This window comes from Grus americana, chromosome 1, assembly GCF_028858705.1.
Source record: "Grus americana isolate bGruAme1 chromosome 1, bGruAme1.mat, whole genome shotgun sequence".
In the NCBI taxonomy this organism is placed as follows: Eukaryota; Metazoa; Chordata; class Aves; order Gruiformes; family Gruidae; genus Grus; species Grus americana.
Window position 1 is genome coordinate 17,406,996 of NC_072852.1, and position 20,574 is coordinate 17,427,569.

At 44.4% G+C, this 20,574-nt stretch overlaps 1 protein-coding gene across 8 annotated transcripts in view; it reads right to left on the reverse strand.

Moving 5' to 3' along the window:
• CELSR1 (cadherin EGF LAG seven-pass G-type receptor 1) overlaps positions 1 to 20,574 on the reverse strand; it is a 179,629-nt gene that overhangs the window by 58,654 nt on the left and 100,401 nt on the right. For all 8 annotated transcript variants that reach the window (XM_054847505.1, XM_054847552.1, XM_054847525.1 and 5 more), the window contains exons 4-5: positions 18,614 to 18,729; positions 15,464 to 15,552 (exon numbers count right to left, since the gene is read on the reverse strand). In XM_054847505.1, the coding sequence (XP_054703480.1) occupies positions 15,464 to 15,552; positions 18,614 to 18,729 (205 nt within the window). The remainder of the gene's footprint in view (positions 1 to 15,463; positions 15,553 to 18,613; positions 18,730 to 20,574) is intronic.

A 20,574-nucleotide genomic window follows, 5' to 3' on the forward strand; every position in this document is an offset into this window, starting at 1 on the left:
GATTTATTGACTGTTTGGAGTGGCTAAAGGTTAAAAAGAATCTGCTTCCTAGTTATTTTTAATACAAAAAAAGCACTCCTCTGCATTGTTAACGTGCTGGTTCAGACCTCACTGCCCCCAAAAGTGCTGGGTGGAAAACGCCTCACGTTCATACCCTTTGGGGCTCTTTGCTTCCTAGCGCTTCCAGCTACAGTAATAATGGGAAAAAATGGAGCAACTGGCATTGGGTCCCGCTGGAGGCTGCTGCTGGGGCTCTGGCTGCCACTGGGGTCCCCGGTTGCCGGCTCCCTGGTGCTCATTAGGCAGCCCGCCAGCCGACCCCGCTCCTTCGTTAACCCGCTGGCCTCTGCTCCACTATCTAACACGGGGAAGGGAGAAACCCCCTCCAATTCCCAGGCAATGCTGTGCTGCTTCAGTGGTCAAAAAGCTCATTAAGGGCCCACGGCGGCGGCGATCTCCCTGGGCAAGCGGCCGGAGCCCGGCCCCCTGCAAGGAAAATAAATAAATAAACAGGAAAAAACAAACGGGGAAAGCACCATGCTTGCAATCCCGGGGCAGAGACTAGGAAATGCCGGAGAAGCTTATCGCTGTGGCGTGGGCTTGCAGACCATTCTGATCAATTGGGAAACTCCAAATTGGGCTAGATTTAGAGAAACCATTAATGTTAATCTCTGTTTTTTAAAGTTGCCCCCTACGGCTTTCAGAGCACTTTTAAAATAAGGTGGTGTGAAGAACTGAGAATCTTCTACACATCCTGATTAGTCACCAGGGAAAGGCAGGACAAATCATTTCACATAAACCCTTTCCTCCTTTGATGTATATACCCCCTTTATTCCTGGAATATGTTAATGGCATTTCTTTATACAAATTTGGCTTGAGTCTGTAGAGAAACATGAGAGCCTGTGACAGTGAAAAGGAAAACCAAAAAGCTTCTCATTGGTGAGTCAAAAATGCAAATCCTGAAAAGCCACCAGACCAGTTCCTTTTCCTAGACAAACTCCCTGAAACACCGATCATCAGGATCCAGGCTAGGCCACAAAGTCGAGCGAGTTTTACTAGCCTGATTTATTATCTCCTTCACGGCCTCATCCAGAGGCTAAACTTTGAAATTCAAAGCAGGGGCTTTCGGCACAGCTATGAGACCTGGCACATGTAAACAGCACTGCCCGAATTGCTGCTGCTTTTTCAGTGGTAGGGCAGAGACGGGGAGCAGCCCTCCTGTCCCACCATGTGGCAATAGCATCCAGACAAGGCACCCAGACATGATTCTTCCTTCCACAGAGACTGACCAGTATCTTCACAAATATCATCCAGCTCTGGCAAAGGGTATATTCTTGGACTTAACTAATTTTGGCAAAGGCTGCTGTAGTGTGGATGGGAAGAATGAGTTTTCCCCACCTGCAAAATGGAAATTTTATCCTCAAATTTGTATTCCCAGATGCTTCTCAGCTCTTTGATGCTGAATCAGTGACACAGCAAGAAGGACCTGTTTTGTCTGCTGAGAGATCATGCCCACTCCTAAAGACAACATCCAGCTTTCCGTGTGGGAGACACCACTCATCACAGTGCTCTGCTGCTGCGGGTCCCCTCGTCCGCCCTCTGCAGCCCTCTCCTCCCCTTCTGATCTGCCCCTGTGACTGGCGTGCCATCTTCCTGCCCTCTCCTGCCCTCTGAACCCTTTTTTTGCCTGTTTTGCTGCCTCCCTCCCTTCCACCAACAAGGATGCTCTTCCAGGATCCTTGGAGAACTGGGAGGAGAGAGGAAAGCACGTGAAGGATGCTGGAAGAACATCCTTGTTCTCCCTCACATGCTCTCCTCTCTCAGTTCAGCAAACCTTCCTCCCTTTGCCATTTGTCCCTATCTACCTGCCAAAGTACCACTTCCAAATATTTCCAGCTTTATATAAATCTTGTATGTTTTACAACTTAATTTTGCATCCAGGATGCAAATGTTATTGCTGTCAGAGTCCAAGAACTACCTGGAAATAGCACAACATGACACTTACAGTAACTAACTCCTTCTCCTTGGACTCACCCTGGTGATACTCTGCCAAGCAAACTGCTGCTCAGTGTGGGGGATGGGGACACAACTGGGTCTATAAAATCTAGGAATCCCACACTGCTCTATGGGCTACCCCCGCTCCTGGCTGGGTCTTTTCGGGGCTCTTCTGGCACACACAGACCCCCGCGTGGCCAGGCAATGCAAAGTGCTGCTTCCCCTCACTCCACAGACAGATGCAAAATACGTGAAAAGTTACTGCGAATCATCGAGTTACTGTCGATTTAATGTGTGATTAAGTGGAGATAACAGTGCACTTCAAAGCACTCACACTAAATTCCTGAGGTGCCATTTCAATGACTCCACTGGCTTTCAGAAGCCCTTACCAGGCTGGGCTGCGTGGCACAGCCTTCATCAAGCACCATCCTCAGGACCTTGCGGTGAGCCAAAGGCCATTCAGACTCTGCCAGCTCTCATGGAGGTCCCTTGCATCTCTTTAGCCTTCAGAAAGAGCTGAAAATCAACATTTTGGGAGGTGCCATTAAACCTCGGAGGAGTTTTTGCGGCATGGAAGTGTTAGACATCTCAGCTACAGAAAAATATGGCTCAGGGAGCACTACTGGGTGCCTGCACCCTCAGGGTGATCTGAGAGCCCCACACCATGGGGAAAGCCATGCAGCTGAGACCCAGCTCAGGCGTGGGGTGGACATAGACCTGGAAGTGGCAGTGCTCTAACTGGGCATGCAAGTCAAGCCTTTTAAAAACTGGGAAGAGCGAGAGGAGTAAACACCGAGCAGCCTTGCTGAGGATGAGGCTTCCAGAAGAGCAGGGGCTCGGGTTGTTTTTGACACGACATGGTCCCTACCGTTGCTCACGAGCAAAAACCCTGTGGATGGTTTCTGAAAAGGTATTGTTTGCATTTGTGTAAAAAATCACCGCCACAATGACGAGTGTTTTCAGGCGGTGTTTGCAAACTCTGCGAGAACAACACCTCCAAAAGCAGGTGGAGGAGAGAAAGAGCCAGGCACTGGGTACATGCTTGCCCTCCTCTTCCCCAGCTGCCTGAGAGATTTCCCAAAGCTGTTAGGCAGAGCTGAGCAACCCAGGGCTGGGGAGCAGGACACACTTTGCATCTCAATGACCTCCAAATGACTTTCACTGCTTTACACTTTCATTTCCCGAGACACAGATTTAGAGGCAAGTTATTTGTTATTTTGTGTCAAGACAATGGAATGTCGCTCCGCTGCCAAATCCTGATTTCCTTTCCCAGATATCAATCACTTCGCACTTACCCTCTACCAGAAAAAAAAACAAAAAATCATCAAAACCAATTACTAGTAATTGAAATCCGCATGAATAAGTATCGGTGGAATTGCAGGGAGGGGCTTTTAAAATCCACATGTGCTGGTTCTGCAAGGGCAGATCAGCTGCCCCCCCCCCCCCCCCCTTACACCCACTACCACCTGCAAGGGCTCCACAACCATGACTGAAAAGGACGAAGAAAAAGTAAATATTAGCCAGGCGGCGCTTCATTGCTTTTCGGGAGATGTTAGGAACGTAAATGGTTGCCACAGGCCAGACCAAAGTCCCGCTGTGGGAGTGGCAGATGTTATGGAAGAGCCTAAGAACAGGGCAAATGTGCAGCCACACTTCTCCTGTCCTCCTGGCTCTTGGCTTTGCCCCTGCAATACTGCTGGCTGAAGCTCAAGATGGGTTTTCATGGGATCCTGCCATGTTTTATGGATGGAAGGGACTCATCATCTAATCAGCCTTTTGATTTATACAGAACATTGCCCATTGAGTCCTGCCTCAATAATGTGGCTTGCACCTGAGCTAAAAATTTCCTTCAGAAAGGGAAATACTGACTTGATTTAAAGATTTCAAAGGAGAGCAAAAATATCAGAACTGTGGGCAGATTACCATGCCAATTATATACCTTCACTATTAATGATACTGTATATTATTTCTAATCAGATTCTGTCAAGCTTCAGTTTCTATATATCAAATCTACGGTCTTACCTAGACTAGGACTTTCAGTGATGGTCCTCTGGATTTAGGCAGAAGAGGATGAATTGGGTCTCAGCAAGGATGGAAGTCTGAATCGTGAGCCAGAATGCCAGGAAATGACTCATAAACTGAACTATTTCTGCAGAGATTACCTTTTCTCGTGGCATTTTAAAAATTGAGTTCTGAGCATGTAGGAAATTACATGTTTTGCAGTCAAACAAGAGCAACATATTTTATGTGTTTGACTAAAACAACATTTTGAACTTTAAATGTAAAACTCTGGCATGCATTCAGCAATGGAAAATCTAATTTCTTTCCCTTCCTTTAGACACTTGTTATTTTAATTGCTACAGTTTCAAGTTTTTTAAAACAGTCATGCCCACTAGCACCAAAAATACGTAGTACAGATAAATAATACAAATGCATAGCTACAAATTCCTGTGATTCAAAGGTCATACCCTCATATCGTATGTGTGTCTCCAGCACTACCCACCATCATGCTTCGCATGTATACAAGCCTGCCCACTGAAAAGCACAATAATCTGCTGATACAGATCTTGTAAGAAAGTCGTGAAAAACTATCATAACCTGCATCTGGCTAACAATATTGGTAATCCAGTGAGAACTCCTTGACCTCTTGAGATGGAAAGTAAATGAAACATGTATGTCCCTTAGGACACTGGTAAAAATTTTGGTTGTCACTAGCAAAGAAAGTGATTTTTTCACTTAATTTTTTTTTTCCCCTCATATAACTGAAGAAACTCTGGCAACTTTCTCCGTGCAGAAAAGAACCTGCACTTAATGCAGGTAACCACAGATAAATCCTTCTCAAAACTAGAGCAAACGACTTGACTGCAGTCATGGTCCCTGTGGTTCTGATGTCCTGCAAGCTTTCCCGTGCTTAAGCTATGGTGGAACTTTGGATCCCATGAAAATGCCGTAGAAGGAAAGGCATTCAACAAGAATTGATGATCTGGTGAAGTATACCATCAGCATTCTGCTGGAAGTTAGCACTGTCCACTGCCGCCTCCTTGCCATGCCACCACTGACCTCCACAGCTCTACAGTACCTTCTGCTATTACATATTAAATATTGACAATGAGATGAGTGATAAGGAAATGATAAAATTAGAAATATGGCTAAATCTGAAATAAGAATATGTGATCTGTTTTAAGAGGAAGCACTAAATTTAATCAGCTTTCTGCCTTGCACACTTGAGAGAGTCTTTAAAAGCTATACTGGCATTTCTTGGAGATATTATGAATTTAGGTTAGGAAATGCAGATCCACAAAACTGTATTTCTTCCTGGAAAAATACACCCAGAGAAGTAGGCTGTTCCTAACTGAATGACATTTTCAGTATTCACAGTACGCCCCTCCAGCCCTCCCCTCCAAATTTGCTTAACATTGCAATTAATGTTCTGCATTTTTCTTTAGCAGACAATGCCAAGCAATGCTAGAGCGGGCCTGTGTTGATCACGGACGCTGTAAACACAGCAAGTCACTCTGAGCCAGCAAAATTCAAACTCTGGTGGCGCCCACATCTGATCGTCAGTGGCATTATCATAATCTTCAACAACTGCATTGTTTAGTTAGAAAATCTCTCTCAATCCCTTAACAAATTAGTCTGGAAGCCACCAGGAGGATTAACTTCAAAAATTCTCCCTCAGATCGCAATTGCATCTGCTCAGATGTCACGAGTGCTAGACATTTGCGTAAGTCATACCCAGCCTTTATTACTAATTGCATTTCCAGTGATCTGACTTTGGTTGGGGTCTGTTTTTTCCAACCGAGTTACAAAACGCAGCACTCGGCAGGGGCAACCATGCCCCAGTGCAAGAGGTGCTCCTCGGCACAGGGTGTCATACCTCATACCTACCTAAGAATTTGTCAACCACTTTTCCTGATCATTCAGATTAAGAAGTAAACGATACTGGATGGTATCCTGGATACTTTCAGGGCAAAGTCTTTCACCTTGGGTCCAATGACTAAAAGTTATGCCTAGCTGGTGGCAGCTATGTGGCTTTTCTCCAAGGAGCTGGCAATCCCTATTCAGCTGCAGGCATGTGCCTGCATCATAAATCACCCGCGGCGCTGGCAGCCTCGTTGGCAGGCTCAGCAGGGAGACGGAGGGCTGAGCAAACAAGGCCTTTGCGCTGGAACGGGAGCCTTCCGCCTGAGGGGCAGTGTGGTGGCAGGGCGGAATGGGGAAGCCTGCGCTGAGCTGCTGCGTGATGCTCCTGTTTGCCTGTAGGTCCTGGGGGGACGGGACGCTGTGGAGTCAGCCCTGCTAATGAGAATTAGTCCCCTTTAAATGAAAGAAAGCACTAACCAGTGTCATCTGTGTCTTTTGATGCAGTTGCCACAATCTGAGTGTCACTAAAATGTTGATATCTGCCTTTTTTTTTCCCCAAAGGCAAAAGGGCAAGATTAATTATTGGTCCTGAATAAAGAATAATTATATTTCCATAACAGGTGAATTTGCCATCATCAGAGAGGGTCTATGTTTTCAGAAGGAAACAAGATAACCTATCTGTCAGCTCCACAGGCGCCCGGCACAGGCACGTGTGCTGTAGCCAGCAGGGCTTGTGCTCGTCTCTGCAGCCGACTCAGAGGTTGCTGTATTTCATCCCACCCTTTTCAAAACAAAGTCCCACATTAACCTCTCCAACAGACCAGCACCACTCCCACTGCCATCTTTTTTACTCCAGTGTGCAACTGCCTCCTACACATCTGCTGGTGGGCCCCGGTGGCAGCTGTGCAATCCACGTTCCTCCACCTCTGCAGCTGCCCCATGAGACTGCCGCTTCCCCGCTCCTGTCTCCCTTGGGACCTCAGTGGGTTCATTGGGCTTTCTGTCTAGTCTGTACATTTATCCAACCTTCTCCTTTTGCTAGACCAGCGGCTGCCACTGGACTGGAGGTCTGGAAGGCACCTGGGCAGAAAAGCCTTTCAAGCAAAGAAAGTGGCTTAACTTTTCTGTTTCATTTAGAAAATGGTGAGAAAAAACCCAAAACCCAACAACCTTCCCTTTACATCTTCAAGATGGCCAGGTAAACGTTGCAATTTTTGTCTCAAGGCCTTTGCTCCTGTCCATTACAGAAAATCTTTATCCTGAAGCTGCTAAACACCAGGCCTGTTGTAAAGTGCTTCTTATTTCTTGCTTAGTGTCGTGGTTTAACCCCGGTGGGCAGCTAAGCTCCACTCAGCTGCTTGCTCACTGCCCCACAGTGGAATGGGGGGCAGAATTGGGTAAAAGGGAGAAAATTCGTGGGTTGGGATAAAGACAGTTTAATAGGTAAAGCAAAAGCCACACACGTGAGCAAAGCAAGACAAGGAATTCATTCCCCACGTCCCATGGGCAGGCAGGTGTTCAGCCATCTCCAGGAAAGCAGGGCTCCATCACGTGTCATGGTGACTTGGGAAGACAAACGCCATCACTCCGAATGCTGCCCCTCCCAGTCCCTCCTCTTCCCCAAGCCTCTTATAAAGTGAGCATGACGTCATATGGTATGGGATATCCCTTGGGTCAGTTGGGGTCAGCTGTCCCGGCCGTGTCCCCTCCCAACTGCTTGTGCACCCCCAGCCTCCTCGCTGGTGGGGTGGTGTGAGAGGCAGAAAAGGCCTTGGCTCTGTGTGAGCACTGCTCAGCAGTAACGAAACCATCCCTGTGTTACCAGCACTGTTTCCAGCACAAATCCAAAACGCAGCCCCACACTAGCTACGGTGAAGAAAATTAACTCTATCCCAGCCAAAACCAGCACACTTGGACGTGACAAAAATTGCACATGAAGATAGAGAGTGTGCATGGAGTGAAGGTGGGTGGTTTGCAACAGACCTGTGGATGCTTTTCATTTCATTTCATTCTAACAGTGAGAGCATTGTCAGATACTGTCTCCCATTAGGAAAACTCTCAATTTATGCCTGTTCAGACATCTTCTGAATAACAGGCAAATAAAATGACTGTTGGGGAATGGCTAGCTCTAGCAAATAGAGAAGCTTGGCCTGCCAGAAAACATAAAAGGCCATAAAAAATTGTGCTGATTAGAAGTTCCTTGAGTCTGTCTACAAGACCAGAGTAAAATGCACCCCAAAATAAACAAGCTGCTGGGGAAAAGGGTAGAGTACCTCAAGATGTACCTCCAGACTTCTTTTTTTTTTGAAAAAAAGTTGTTCCTGTGGGCTCTTTCTTGGGATGTTGTCATCTACAGGTTTCGGGACACCCTCCTTTTGCAAATGAACCTCCATTTTTCCAGCCCACATGCAGCCCACTTTGAATCCTGCATAAGGACACAGGGAAGCTGAGGCTGATGGAGACAGCAGTGGTGGCCACGGCTGGCCAGGGACACTGACATGGTGTGAAGGGAAGCAGTGTGAGGGAAGATGGGCATTGGAAGAGGGTGATAGTTTCCCCAAAATGGTGGACCTGGTGGTTGCTGAAGCCTGATCTCTGCATGGTCACAGGAGAGGGCAGGATTTCAGCAGGGAATGGTGGTGACAGGGGAAACAGTGACGGTGCAGACCCGCTCCTTGGATGTTGAAGGTGAGTGGAAGTGGAGCCCTTCCCGAGCCTTACTGCCAAGCCCAGCTGCACAGAGCTCCCATACAACATTCCACTTTCTGACCAACATATTGCCTGACTAACTACTGGAACAGCAGCAAATGAAGCCTTGACCTGGCCTGGGGCTGCTTTTTTCCTCCTGTCTTTTCCTCTCTGACTCTGTCTCTCTTTCCACTTCACCCCCTGAGTCCTAGGGAAGTGCAGATGGGATCTGTTTCTCTGTCCCAGGCCTATCTGGGCTGGCAGCAGTCCCAACTCCACTTTGTCCTCAAGACCCTCAGCTGACCCCAGCTCCATCTGGAGCCCAGAAGGGCCCACAAACTCTGCCCAGCAGTGCTGGAGAGCCACCAGTTAGACTGCATAAGCAATCGGGGCTTGCTGAAGTCTCCCCAGAAACGGAGCTGGTTGGTTTTGCCCAGACATATGCTACTGCCCAGCACCGCGACCAGTCTGTAGGGCACTACTAGTGATCCACGGTATGGAGGATTTGTGGATGCAGACTCAAAATGGCAAGCTCTGCTGGTGCCGTAGCACAGCTGTACAAGAACGGTTAAATAGCCCTTTGGGATCAGCTTCGGCTGATGAACCCACAGGCGAAGGAGAAAGCTGCCCTCCTGCCCGCCGGCTGAGTCAGTACAAGGGTAGAGCTGCAGCATGCACCTGAGGTATGGAAAATCAATTACAGCGTGGGTCTTGGCTCTGAAACAGAGGGTGTTTTGGCACCTGGAAACAGCCTTGAGCCGGTGGGTGAGGGTTAGACCCAAGCTCTCCGGGAAGGAAAGGTACTGGCAAATTCTAGTGCACGAGTGGGCTGAGAGCTAAATCTCTACAGCGTTAGCTCAGACTTCAGCTATACTCAAGCTCCAGCTTGCCTGAGATGAAGGCCAGTTAACTCAAGAGAAGCCATCACTTACCACAGGCAGGAGATTTTTAAAAGCATGTGTGAGTCTGATTTAGAGCAATGCACGTAGCAATGCGCTTTGAATTCACAACTCACCGAAGATCAGCCCTAAGCAGCCCGCATTTCTTTTAAGTTTATCTCTAACTGAATAATTTGCCTGTTTTCTCCGGTGGCTGTCTTCAGGCTAAACACAGGTCTGGGCTCTGCTGGGTGGGAAGCACACAGCGATGCAAAGCAGCAGGTCCCTGCTAACTGTAACCGCTGTGAAAGGGTGGGCTACTCCCAAGACAGTCAAGCAGCTGAAACAACCACCACAGCACTCTTCAGTCTAAAGACATGCCAGGAAGGAGTGAAAGAATGGCAGCTCACTATTGATTATCAAATATAAGAAGAAACCTTAGCCCAGTTATGAAAAAAGGGTAATTTTTGTTCTGAATAGGAGCCTGCAGGGTCGAGTGACCAGCACAGCTGAGACACTCTCCAAGACACCCATCATTTTTGCACCTCCTGACCATGGAGGAGGATCCCACGCACACACACTGCCCGGCCTTACAGTCGTTACTTTTGTGAGTCACTTTGCGAGTCATTCAGGGTTTGTTCATCCCATCCCCCAGAATTACTGTACTGCACATCAGTGATAGCACATTTCTCTCTGCCCTTCTCAGGTTTTCTGTCATTTAGGTAAAATTATCCTGTGCTCCCTTAAACAGATGCAGAAGGAGCTTCCACCTACAGAGCAGTAACATCCTGAAGCGACTTTGATGTCATATATGTATAAGTAACACATAAGATACACAGTATATAAATATACATGCACATGCTCTCCATAATTAAAGGAACATGTCCATACGTAAAACATTTTTATCTTGTGCCAAATGATGAATTCTACCCTGAGGTATTGAGTCAGGTAAAACATTAACATAAATTTGATAGTATATCTTAAATTCTGAACAAAATTGCATTTCTATCAGAAGTTTGCAAGACTTGCTTGAAGTTTTCACTTAATTAAAAACACCACCCACTGCTGGGCTCATTAAAATCCCTGTCCCAAGCACTGCCTACAATCATACATGATCCTGTATGTGCAATGAATGCCGGATATTCAGGTGATATTACTGATACTGAGCATCGTTACCATTAAACATCCTAGTGGTTTTACTCCCATTCCAAACAAATATCAGCATGGCTAAACTTACTGACTGTCAGTCATGCTGGCAGGCTCAGGAGAGCCAAAGGGTAAGGACCAAACTCCATCAGAGGCTGACTGTGCTCTCATCGTGGGGAGAGAAAGCACATTACCAAAGCAAAGAGGGCAGCTCACATTGCTGCTGCCCCTTACGCCGCTATCCTGTGAACAAGCAGCAGGTTGCTTCTGCTATTTTTTATCAGTTTTATTTGCCAGGCTGAAATCTTCCTCCTTCTCCCACCTTTCCTTTGAAAAAAAATTCCTATTCCTTCTGAATTTCTTATCAATATATATACCTCCTCAGAAAGTAGGTTACGTACAGGCTACCTTTAATTTAATACCTCCCATTGATTTTAATGTCTGTGAGATCAGGATCCCAGAAGGTAATGTGTTTGAGCTAAGAGTCAGCGAGTAGCTTTCCTCCCTGCTTTCCCCTTACTGTTAGCAAACATCTATAATGGCAAGTAACGTTGCTAACAGGTAAACTGATACCTTGCTACTGGGTAGCTGACAAGACTTTTAATATATAACTGAAACTAGAGAATGGTTATGAAACACTCCTAGTTCACTTCTGCTACTAATTCCTTCCCCCTGGTGTTTACCCTTCCAGAAATTCAATACAGAGCCAACACTTCCGTAGTACAACATCCCTGTGCTTCCCTTAGGCACTTCCACTGAAACCAAGTATGTCAACTGTTACCAGGGGAGGAAGCATCCATTTCCATCACTACATGGTAAATGAAATGACATTGCTTCTCTTCCTCCCCTGATACAATCCGTTTCATTACTGCAACATTTTACAGTGTCTGCACATACCAAGATTTGTAAGAAAGCATCAAATATTCGAGGTGATAGAGAACTGGTTTGATGCTTCTCTGCTAACATGGTGGCACAAAGCTGGTTCTGGACCCATCTCTTGCCAGTAAGGCTCCAGTGTTTGTCCCTAAGAGGCAGGTGACCCTCATCATAAGGAGTTAATTTATAAATCAACATTCTTCAGCATCACTAAAGATAAATATTACCAAGCACATTGCTTCTGAGCTGAGTACAGAAAATAATTTACAGGAGTCACTTCTACACTTCTTATTTCATTAGCGTTTTTACCAAACTGACTTTGTGCAGGGTGGCTGCATCACCAGGATGCTGCAGAACTGCGTGCCACTTTAAGGAAATAGCTGCTGCCAAGGTTTCCTACCACAGTCACCCCTGCATCCAAGTCACCCACTCCAGGAGCCCAAATTCGAGCGATGTTCAGCGAAATATCATCCACAGGTGCTAAAAACCAGTCTACCTTTGCTCATATCTGACCATGATCGCCTCGCTTTGCACGAACAGCTTTCAGAGCTGTGAAAACTCATCTATGAAAATTTGCTTTGGACCAAAGTGACATAGATTATGTATCAAAGCCTGTTAGCCACTCTCCTCAAAAACTAAAGATGAAAAATTTACCTCAGCTGTGCTGAAATCTAATACTCCTTATGTGAATTACAGTATTATCTGAAAGCTCCAAAGAAGATTGAACCCTTTTTTTTCTAGCTAGATACTGTACAAACACAGAAAGAAGGAAATAAACTGAATAGTTTCTAGCTTAGTTTTTAAAAAGATACTTTAAAGCAGCTTAATAAAAAAAGGAACTGGGAGAGGATGAAGCTAAGAGAGTACCTGATCCCACACACTTGCTGTGAGCACAACAGGAAATTTTTTATTTGCTCTTTATTTCAACCTGCACCACAACATGTCTCACTTTTGCAAGGCAGGAGGAAAGGGTCCAGCTCAAAGCCTGTCACTGCCCGACGTCACAGCGGTGGGTAGGAGGAGGATGGGCACAGCTGTAATGACCCCAGTAGCAGGACAAGCAGCCTGGCAGCACTCAGCTGTAGGAGTGTGAATAATAATAAAAGCTCAAAATATCTGTATGGGTTTTGCTGTGCAAAAAAAAGCACAGAAGTGACACAGGAAGGAACTGATGAATGGATAGGCAAAGGTGATCATATTTATTAAATAAAGAAAGAGCAGGTATAAACACCTCTTTAAGGGCTTTTTAATGAGACGCATAGACAAATGAATAAAAATGGATCTCTACGGGTATCTGGGAAGATGGCTTACACATTTCCCATGGACAGCATCGGGAAGAGATGTCTGAAAAGGACCAAAGACTAGAAGCTCCCTGGACAAGCAGCTGAACAGAAGGGACAAGGAGCCTCGCGGGAATGCTGGCGGAGGCAGCCCCTGTGGCCTCGCTGCCAGGGACGGGGTGCTGCTGCAAAATGCTAGAGCGAGCTGGAGGCAGAGAGAAGGGAGGGGAGTCCAGAAGGGGCTGGAGATGGAGATCAAACATAGGCCGGAGGCAGGGAAGAGGGAGACAGCTCAGGGGAGTTCTGCCTGCTCAGGAAAGTTGCACAGTGTCTGAGTGGAGCAAAGGGGCTGAGTAGTCATGAGATGGGGACCTGACACTGTGCGGTAGGATTTTGGAAAGAGCGGAAGGATGCAGTACCTGCAAAATGATACAAATACATAACTTAAGCAAACTCATGAGTTTTGAGTACTGTTATTCAAACATGTCTTAGCCATGTCAAGTTTAGACACAGCATCCCATTTATCTTGGCACAACTCAAATCCCTAAATTATCTGTGTCTTTTTAACTTCCTCACGGAACTTTTCTTCCAGCTTTGTTAAAACATGAAGTAGCCAAGGAACTGCTTTACAAACAAATACCAGCTGAGGCGAAGGCATAACTCTGCTGCAGGGCACGGCGGGCAGCCCTGCAGAGCTGCCTCTGGCTGCCGCTGCCCCGCAGCAACCACTCCTCCTTTCACTACCAGAGAGCTGGTGCAACAGATACAATTCTCAGACATGCTGGAAAGTCCTGAGAGCATGCTGAATATATACAGGTTAGCATATCCTACTTGTGCCGTTTACTCAATATTGTGAGCTCCCGTCTGCCAGCCCAAATTCAACCATTCTGGAATAAATACTGCTAAGGGGAAGGTGATGACCTCGGTCTCTAACACGGACAGCAAAGGGCACAGTGCTGCTCTCCACACAGTGACCCTGCTTTTCAGCACTTTTACGTCAAGCGAGTGGCACAGGTAGTGAAGTCTATGGTGTTTCCTGGCACAGCCCCTCTCATCCCTGAGTTTCCTCCCATGCAGTGGGGTCTGGCTTGTTCCTCTTCGAAAAACTGGGGCAGAAGAAGAAAATGATGACAGCATGCACGTGTTAACGACAGGAAAACACCAGCTGCTAACACGGCTCACCTACCAGTCTGCTTGAACAGCAGCAAACCCTGAAAATGAAGCAGGGGGTTATTTTTAACACCCATGTCAGATCTCTTTGCCTTTTAAAGAGTGCCCTGGGGCTGCGTGGGCCCCTTATCTGCTCTGCAGCGCTTCAGTGAGCCACTCCAGAGGCTGTCCCCATGGCTGTGCCCTCCCCTCCTTGTCCAACGAGGAGCTTGTAAGCTGGAGTGTCCCTCCGGTGCCTTGGCAAGTGCCGCTTAATCTGCTAAAGTGATTCAGTAAGAAATATGCAGACTATGGAAACATGGCATGTTGCAGTTTGTAAGGAAGAGCCTCGCAGTGTCCACACATGATGCATGGCGACACTCCAAGCTTTGCTTCTATTTCTCTTTGCTCCGGATAGCATATAGTGTATGAAGTATATTAAGTACAAAACTTATAAAATAAGTTTTAATTTTTTAAAATAAGATAACTAATAAAAAAGACTTTTATTTCCTTAACAAAATACCCTCAGGCTAGGAGACCCTATGTAGGAGTCCAAATGAAATTTTAATCCTTCCATTCAAACTGCCACACAAACTGTGATGAAATGATGCAGCGCTGGGAAATAAAGAACTTGCTGATCATATTAATCCTTCATCTTCCATTCAGCTTCCTACAGCAGTATCCTGTTTCCTTTTTAACAGCCAACAATGCTTCTCTATTTTCTTACGTGATCCTCCATAATGCTATGATGTCAGACTTAAAAGCAACGCTTCTCAGTAACTAAATGAATTCTCTAATTTTTGTTATAGATTATAGAAGAGCACTGACATCTATCTGTAAACAGTGACACCGTACACCCTGAAAGCCTGCTTTTTGATTCTTCGCAAAATGGCTGGTTTGCACAAAGCCCCCACCATTGGTTCAGCTCTTGAGAGCTACCAAGGGCGCAGCTGCGGGACAGGGACCCAAGATCCCACGTCTGAGTGCCACGGACTGCATGCAACGATGCTTTTTGCATTCCTCTTGCGTATCTTTTTATATAGCAGACAAAAAAATGATTTATTAAGATAGCTCTTGACTACTCAAGTGTCAATCATTAAATTTTCCAAACCAGAGAAGCTTGCGCTAGCTAAACTGATCGTTTTACACAAGAAAAGACAGTTATAAGGAAGAATTTTGCTTTGCTTCAGAAAATTCTACACTAGTGGTTTGTAGTTACTACACTGAAGGCTCCTGCACTGCACAATTCTTTAAAAAAAAAACAAATGAGTGAATCAGTTGTTTTAGATACGCTGACACTTGTGATGGTTTAAAGAACTGAAAACTAAAACAGTTCCACATACTTGAAGGTTTCCTTCTGAAGAGGATGCACTAGGTCTGATTTTGCCTTCCTGAGACAAAACTCAAAAGCCCTCAGAGGGAATTTTTGTCCCAGGCAAGGTGAGCAAGACCAGCACCATTTGTGCACAGCTGTAGCAATGTGCCTGGTTAAATAAATAAAATTCAGGTCACCTGCATACAGAGCTAGATGACCCACGCCTCTATTACTTTACAAATAATAATAATCAGCAACACAATTAGTCTTACCTTATTGTAGTACTGCACCTGAACTGAGTGCCACTGACCATCGCTGACCCCTCCAGGAACAAACGGTGCCACTGTAGTGGTTGTCTCCCCTGCAAGGGTAAGCAGAAGGGAAAAAATAAGTCAACATCACTGCAAACTCTGCTCTGCCCTAAGCCAAAACACAGAGCGCCCCTCATCTGGCACAGGATGCAGCCATCTTCATCATGGAGGAATTTGAGTTTTCGTCCTGCGAAACAGTAAATATCCCCAGTTTCCTGGAATAATTTTGGTGCACAAATAGCTTCTGGCACATTTGCGTGAATTATGTTATTTTTTTATTACACTTCTGCAGAATGCGGTAGTAGATGCATTGGGTAGATACAGCTATTGCTGAAGTGGTCAACTGAGGAAAAAATATACATGAATTTTTCTGCATTTCTGCCAAAAGCAGCACTTTGAGGTTTTTTAAATATGATGGGTATCGTGCCGGGATGTTTTGTCAGGGAAGGGCAGCCAACTCCTCATCAGAGCTGAGAAAGTGAAATCCAAAAGTAAAAGCCATGGATAGTAACCTTGGCCCCAGCAAAATTTTACCAGTGATTAATGAAATTATTGGTGGCCTTTCAGTACACGGATTTGAAAGCAAGTCCTTGCCATTGCAACTGGAAAGCTGAAGCTTTTAAGTCATGTCTGAGTCAGCAGAACCAGCTCAGTAACCAGGCATATCTGTTACGAGGTAGCAGCAAAATAAACATTCGTGTTGAAAGTACATAAAAGGCCTGGCACAGAGAAGGGATTACTAGGTTTCGACTTTTTTTTCCTTTCTCTTTCTTTGCGGGTTTTTTTTTTTTTTTAACAGTTGGAAAATTCTACATAATAAACCACAGGAAAAATAACTCCCTCACGTAAGCTAACAAAGTTCACAGTATTGTTGAGCTTAAAATGTACTTTCTATGCTCTATATGCAACAATTATTTTACCCTGTGTGAAGTATTATTCCCGTGTCCCCTACTCTCCTTTAACTCCCATCCTATATACTTCTGTTATTTAAACAATACAGATTTCAGCTTAGCACATTTGACATCTTGCTGTTACGGTTTTTATCATTTAGTGATAAAAAATCTGTGGTAAAAGTTAAGAGTTTTTATTCAGCTAGCAAGTTTCTGGGAAAAAAAAAAAAAAAAGATCAACAGTCTCCAGTCCTTTTGCTTTGCTTACTGTGAAAAAGTTGTTGCGACAGGTAAAACAGATCAGATGTCCGAGACTTGTACTGTTCGTTAAAAGCCACTTAAAACTATAATACATAAACCATTCTCCTTCCAAAGAAAATACCATTTGCAATATACAGGACCAGACCTGCTCTCAGGTGCAGCAGTGCAAATCTAAATTTAGTTTCACGTATTTTAAAAGCGTTCCTTCACATTTAAATGCATATAAGTGCAAGCAGAATTTATTTTTTCTCATTCATCCTCAGGGTGCCTTCTGAGCAATTTGATTCAAGTTTAGACAGGCGGAGCAGACCTACAGAAGAAAGCACATCTCTCTGACTGCAGCATGTTATTTCGTTACACTAATCCATTCAAAAGCCTGCCTTAAAATCTAATTTGGACATCTTCGAGGTAACAACGGGGAAATGAAACTGGATATCTTCAACCCAAAGGGACCAGATATGCACTGAAGCACTGCTGGTAAATTGATGGGGTCACATAGGATTTACCATGGAGTCTTCAGGCAACGACCATCGCTGGCCATAAGTGTGCAACAACGACGTGGGCTGTGCCTCTGCTTCTACTGCTTTACTGCTTGCAATGTCTCACTTGTCACAAAAATAAAATAAGAGTTGACTAGAGCCTGCATGTCTATCCTGAATATGGATAACGGGAAATAAAAGGATTATTTCCTGAGTTACGTTCCGGGTACAGAGGTACAAACGTCTCACTTGACCTACATGTAACCCCACTTGACCTACATGACAACAGCCCTTCCCAGATATTTGTTTCTGTCCTGATGGAAAACATCCCCTAAACCTGTGTGGACAGCTTGTCTGCCCTGCTGAGATTTAGTAAAGCCACCAAAGCGTTCCCATCGAACTCACAGACCTGCTTGTGGGCTGAAGCAGTAATGCAAGTGGTCCACCAAGAGGGACTCCAAGAGCCTCAGCAAGCCTGATGAAGTCCAGGAGGTGATTCCTGGTGGTTTTGACATGCTTCAACCACACTATAGAGCTGTGTGCTAACAGCTCCACTTGCTGCCTCTGTCATGGCAATTAGCACAGCTGGGCATGAGTTTTTGTATAAAACTTGGGCTTTTTAAACTTGGGAAACTCTCCTCTGCTGAGGCTGGAATGGTCAGGGTTTGTTCTCATCGCACATTTGTTGGGAAGAGCTTGCCACCGCAGGGCTGATTTTCTGGAGGAAACCTCTCCCCTGGGAGAAGGCCAGGGTGGCAGGGATACATGCCACCCTGAGTTCGCTTGTCAGCCTTCCCCTCCCTCTGCTCCCAGCAGCACCAAAAGACACTGGCTTTGTCCTAGTGCAGAGAGCAAGCAAACGCCAAAGCCTCTGCTTCTTGTTTCCTAGCCCACTGTAGCAATGAGTGGGCAGCTAAGTTCTCCTAAATTCGTTGTTTATGGCTTCTTCCAAGGGGAGGTTCTTCTACAGCATAAAAGTGCATTCCAGCGACAGCACTGCTTGTTACCAATCCCTAACGAACGGCAGGCATTTTTCACTTGTCTGCTAGCTTTTCCTTTGGCTCGCGTGTATTTTTCAGATAACATTTATGCACCTAATTTCACTGATGGCATAGTGTAAAAATGCATAAACACACAATGTTTATCACTGTGTGATAAAATGAAGTCTCATTTAAGCAAACATTGGCTCAGAGAACAGCTTTCAGGCTAGAGTCAATCTTTTATAATAGTCATAAACTCTGGCTTTTATAACTGGTATGTTGACAAGCTTCTTCCTGCGACAGCAAGTGTAACCACCACAAACCGCTACAATCTGGAGTACTTTGCAACACCTGGCATCAGTTGTTCACTGTCCAATGTCAGCCAGTTTCTCAATTAATGAGGCATCAAACAGCCATATAAAATCATTAAAGTGCATTTCCAAACGGCTTGAGAGATCTCCTGACCACAAGCAGAAACACTCAACTTGAGCGAGACCTCACCTGCAGAGAACGTGAGTTGGATCTGTTCCTCAATGATCTCCAAGGCAATGAAGTCGTGCTTCTCATTAAAACGCCCATTGTAGAGCAGGAGAGCGTTCCTTTCCCTGGTTGCAAACCTAGAACGCAGAGACGAGGGGTTAGTTCACACTTAATGGCTTATGAATTAAAGACTGATGGTCAAGTCGCCCAGAAGAAAGGCAGCATTATAGTTGGCAGAAAAGCAAGCCTTTGCATCTTTCTTCAGAGAGAAAACTATAAAATTGAGCCAGCAACATAATAAATATATTCTTTTACAATTGACAGACACAAGCAAGATGGAAGTTACAGAAATCTACTCTGCTGAGACCTGCTGTGGATGTTGACCCTCACAAAGGGTAAAATTAGGCAGATGTATGATGCAGCGCGAGTATCTGACACTTGCCAAACAGTGGCACTTACTACACTTTGCAAACAGTCTGAAAGCTAGAAAGGATTTACACATCAAAGAGGGCGATACTTGCTGCCTGCTTGCTGTCTAAATGGTACAGGGTACAAGGAGAGTCACCAACTGATTAAAAAGACCTGATGGGGAGGCAAGGGGAAAAGAAAGATAAGAGTTACTTGAATAATGCCATGTAGACAATCAGGGTTCATCAGTCAACAGGTCGGTCAATGGAAAATAAACGCTGAAATGATTCCATTAAATCAGCACCAATGGGTGGGGTTTTGGGTTTATTTTTCTTGTGCTTTTAATATGGGATGTATCACACCTTTCCTGCAGAAAAAGAAGCAACCCCATTTTTAAAAAAGCCTGGGTTTTTTTGTCAGCACAGAACTTTTTTTTCAAATTTCTGTGTGTTGTGTGTATTTTATCATTTTTAATTTAATCTTATTATCTTTGGGGATTTACACACAACTTTCATCTACTTAAAAATGCAAAAAAACCCTATTACACTTTAAATAGATATTTTCAAAAATATTAACATTATCTAAAGAGATAAAGAGAGAGAAACCATGGGAATTTCTTGTGTTTCCAAATGGCAGTGTAGTTTGATTTTGTATCCTGAACTTCAGGAAATATGCCTGATTTAAATTAACCCACTTTTCCTACAAATTAATCAAATGCTGAACACAGCTAATGAAAACTGCTTTCATGGACAGAAGAAATGATTCTTGCGCCTGTCATGTCACATCTACCAGCAAGACTCTCACGTGATGCAACAAAACCTGCATTCAGAGAATGTGAAAGAAGCAGTATTTTAGAACATCAAGGTCTGGTATTTGAAATAAAAAATTTCAAAACCAAAGAATATTTTTTAACAAAAGTTGTTTGTCAGACATATGTATGTTGTGGATCACTTTGAGTAGAGAGCTTGCAGAACCAGAAGCCTGAATTTGAGCTACATGGAAATGGGAATTTTTATTCCATACATTTTTTAATATTTCTGAAAGAGAATGAATTGTTCTGGTTCAAACACAGAAGTCAAAATTTTGACATTGCCAATAAAATATAAACTCCAAAGAATATCTGTTATAGTCCATCAAAATACTATATTACTGTTTTGATTACTTTTAAACAGTTTTGAAATATAATTTTATTTCTAAATTTATTTAACATAATATAAAATAATATTATGCAACTAAAAGGTAAATTAAATGAATTAAGACAATGCTGCTGAAATATTTCAATATTATCAAAACACTGATTTAGTTTTCACTTTTCACCATCAACTATTTCATCCAAATGAATACAATTCCTGTAAAACACTTCCCAAGACTGTATTTTTCAGTGGACAACTGCTTCATCAAAACATTTTGATCAGATCTATCCAGAATATATATGAGCAAAAGAAATTAGAATAACACGAGCAATGCTTCTTTAGTGGGTGAAAGACTTAGTTTCGTTAGCAACAGTAGGAACCTTTGTTCTGTTTGAATATATTTTTCTGATATGGTTTCAATTCTCTACCATAATTTCAGTT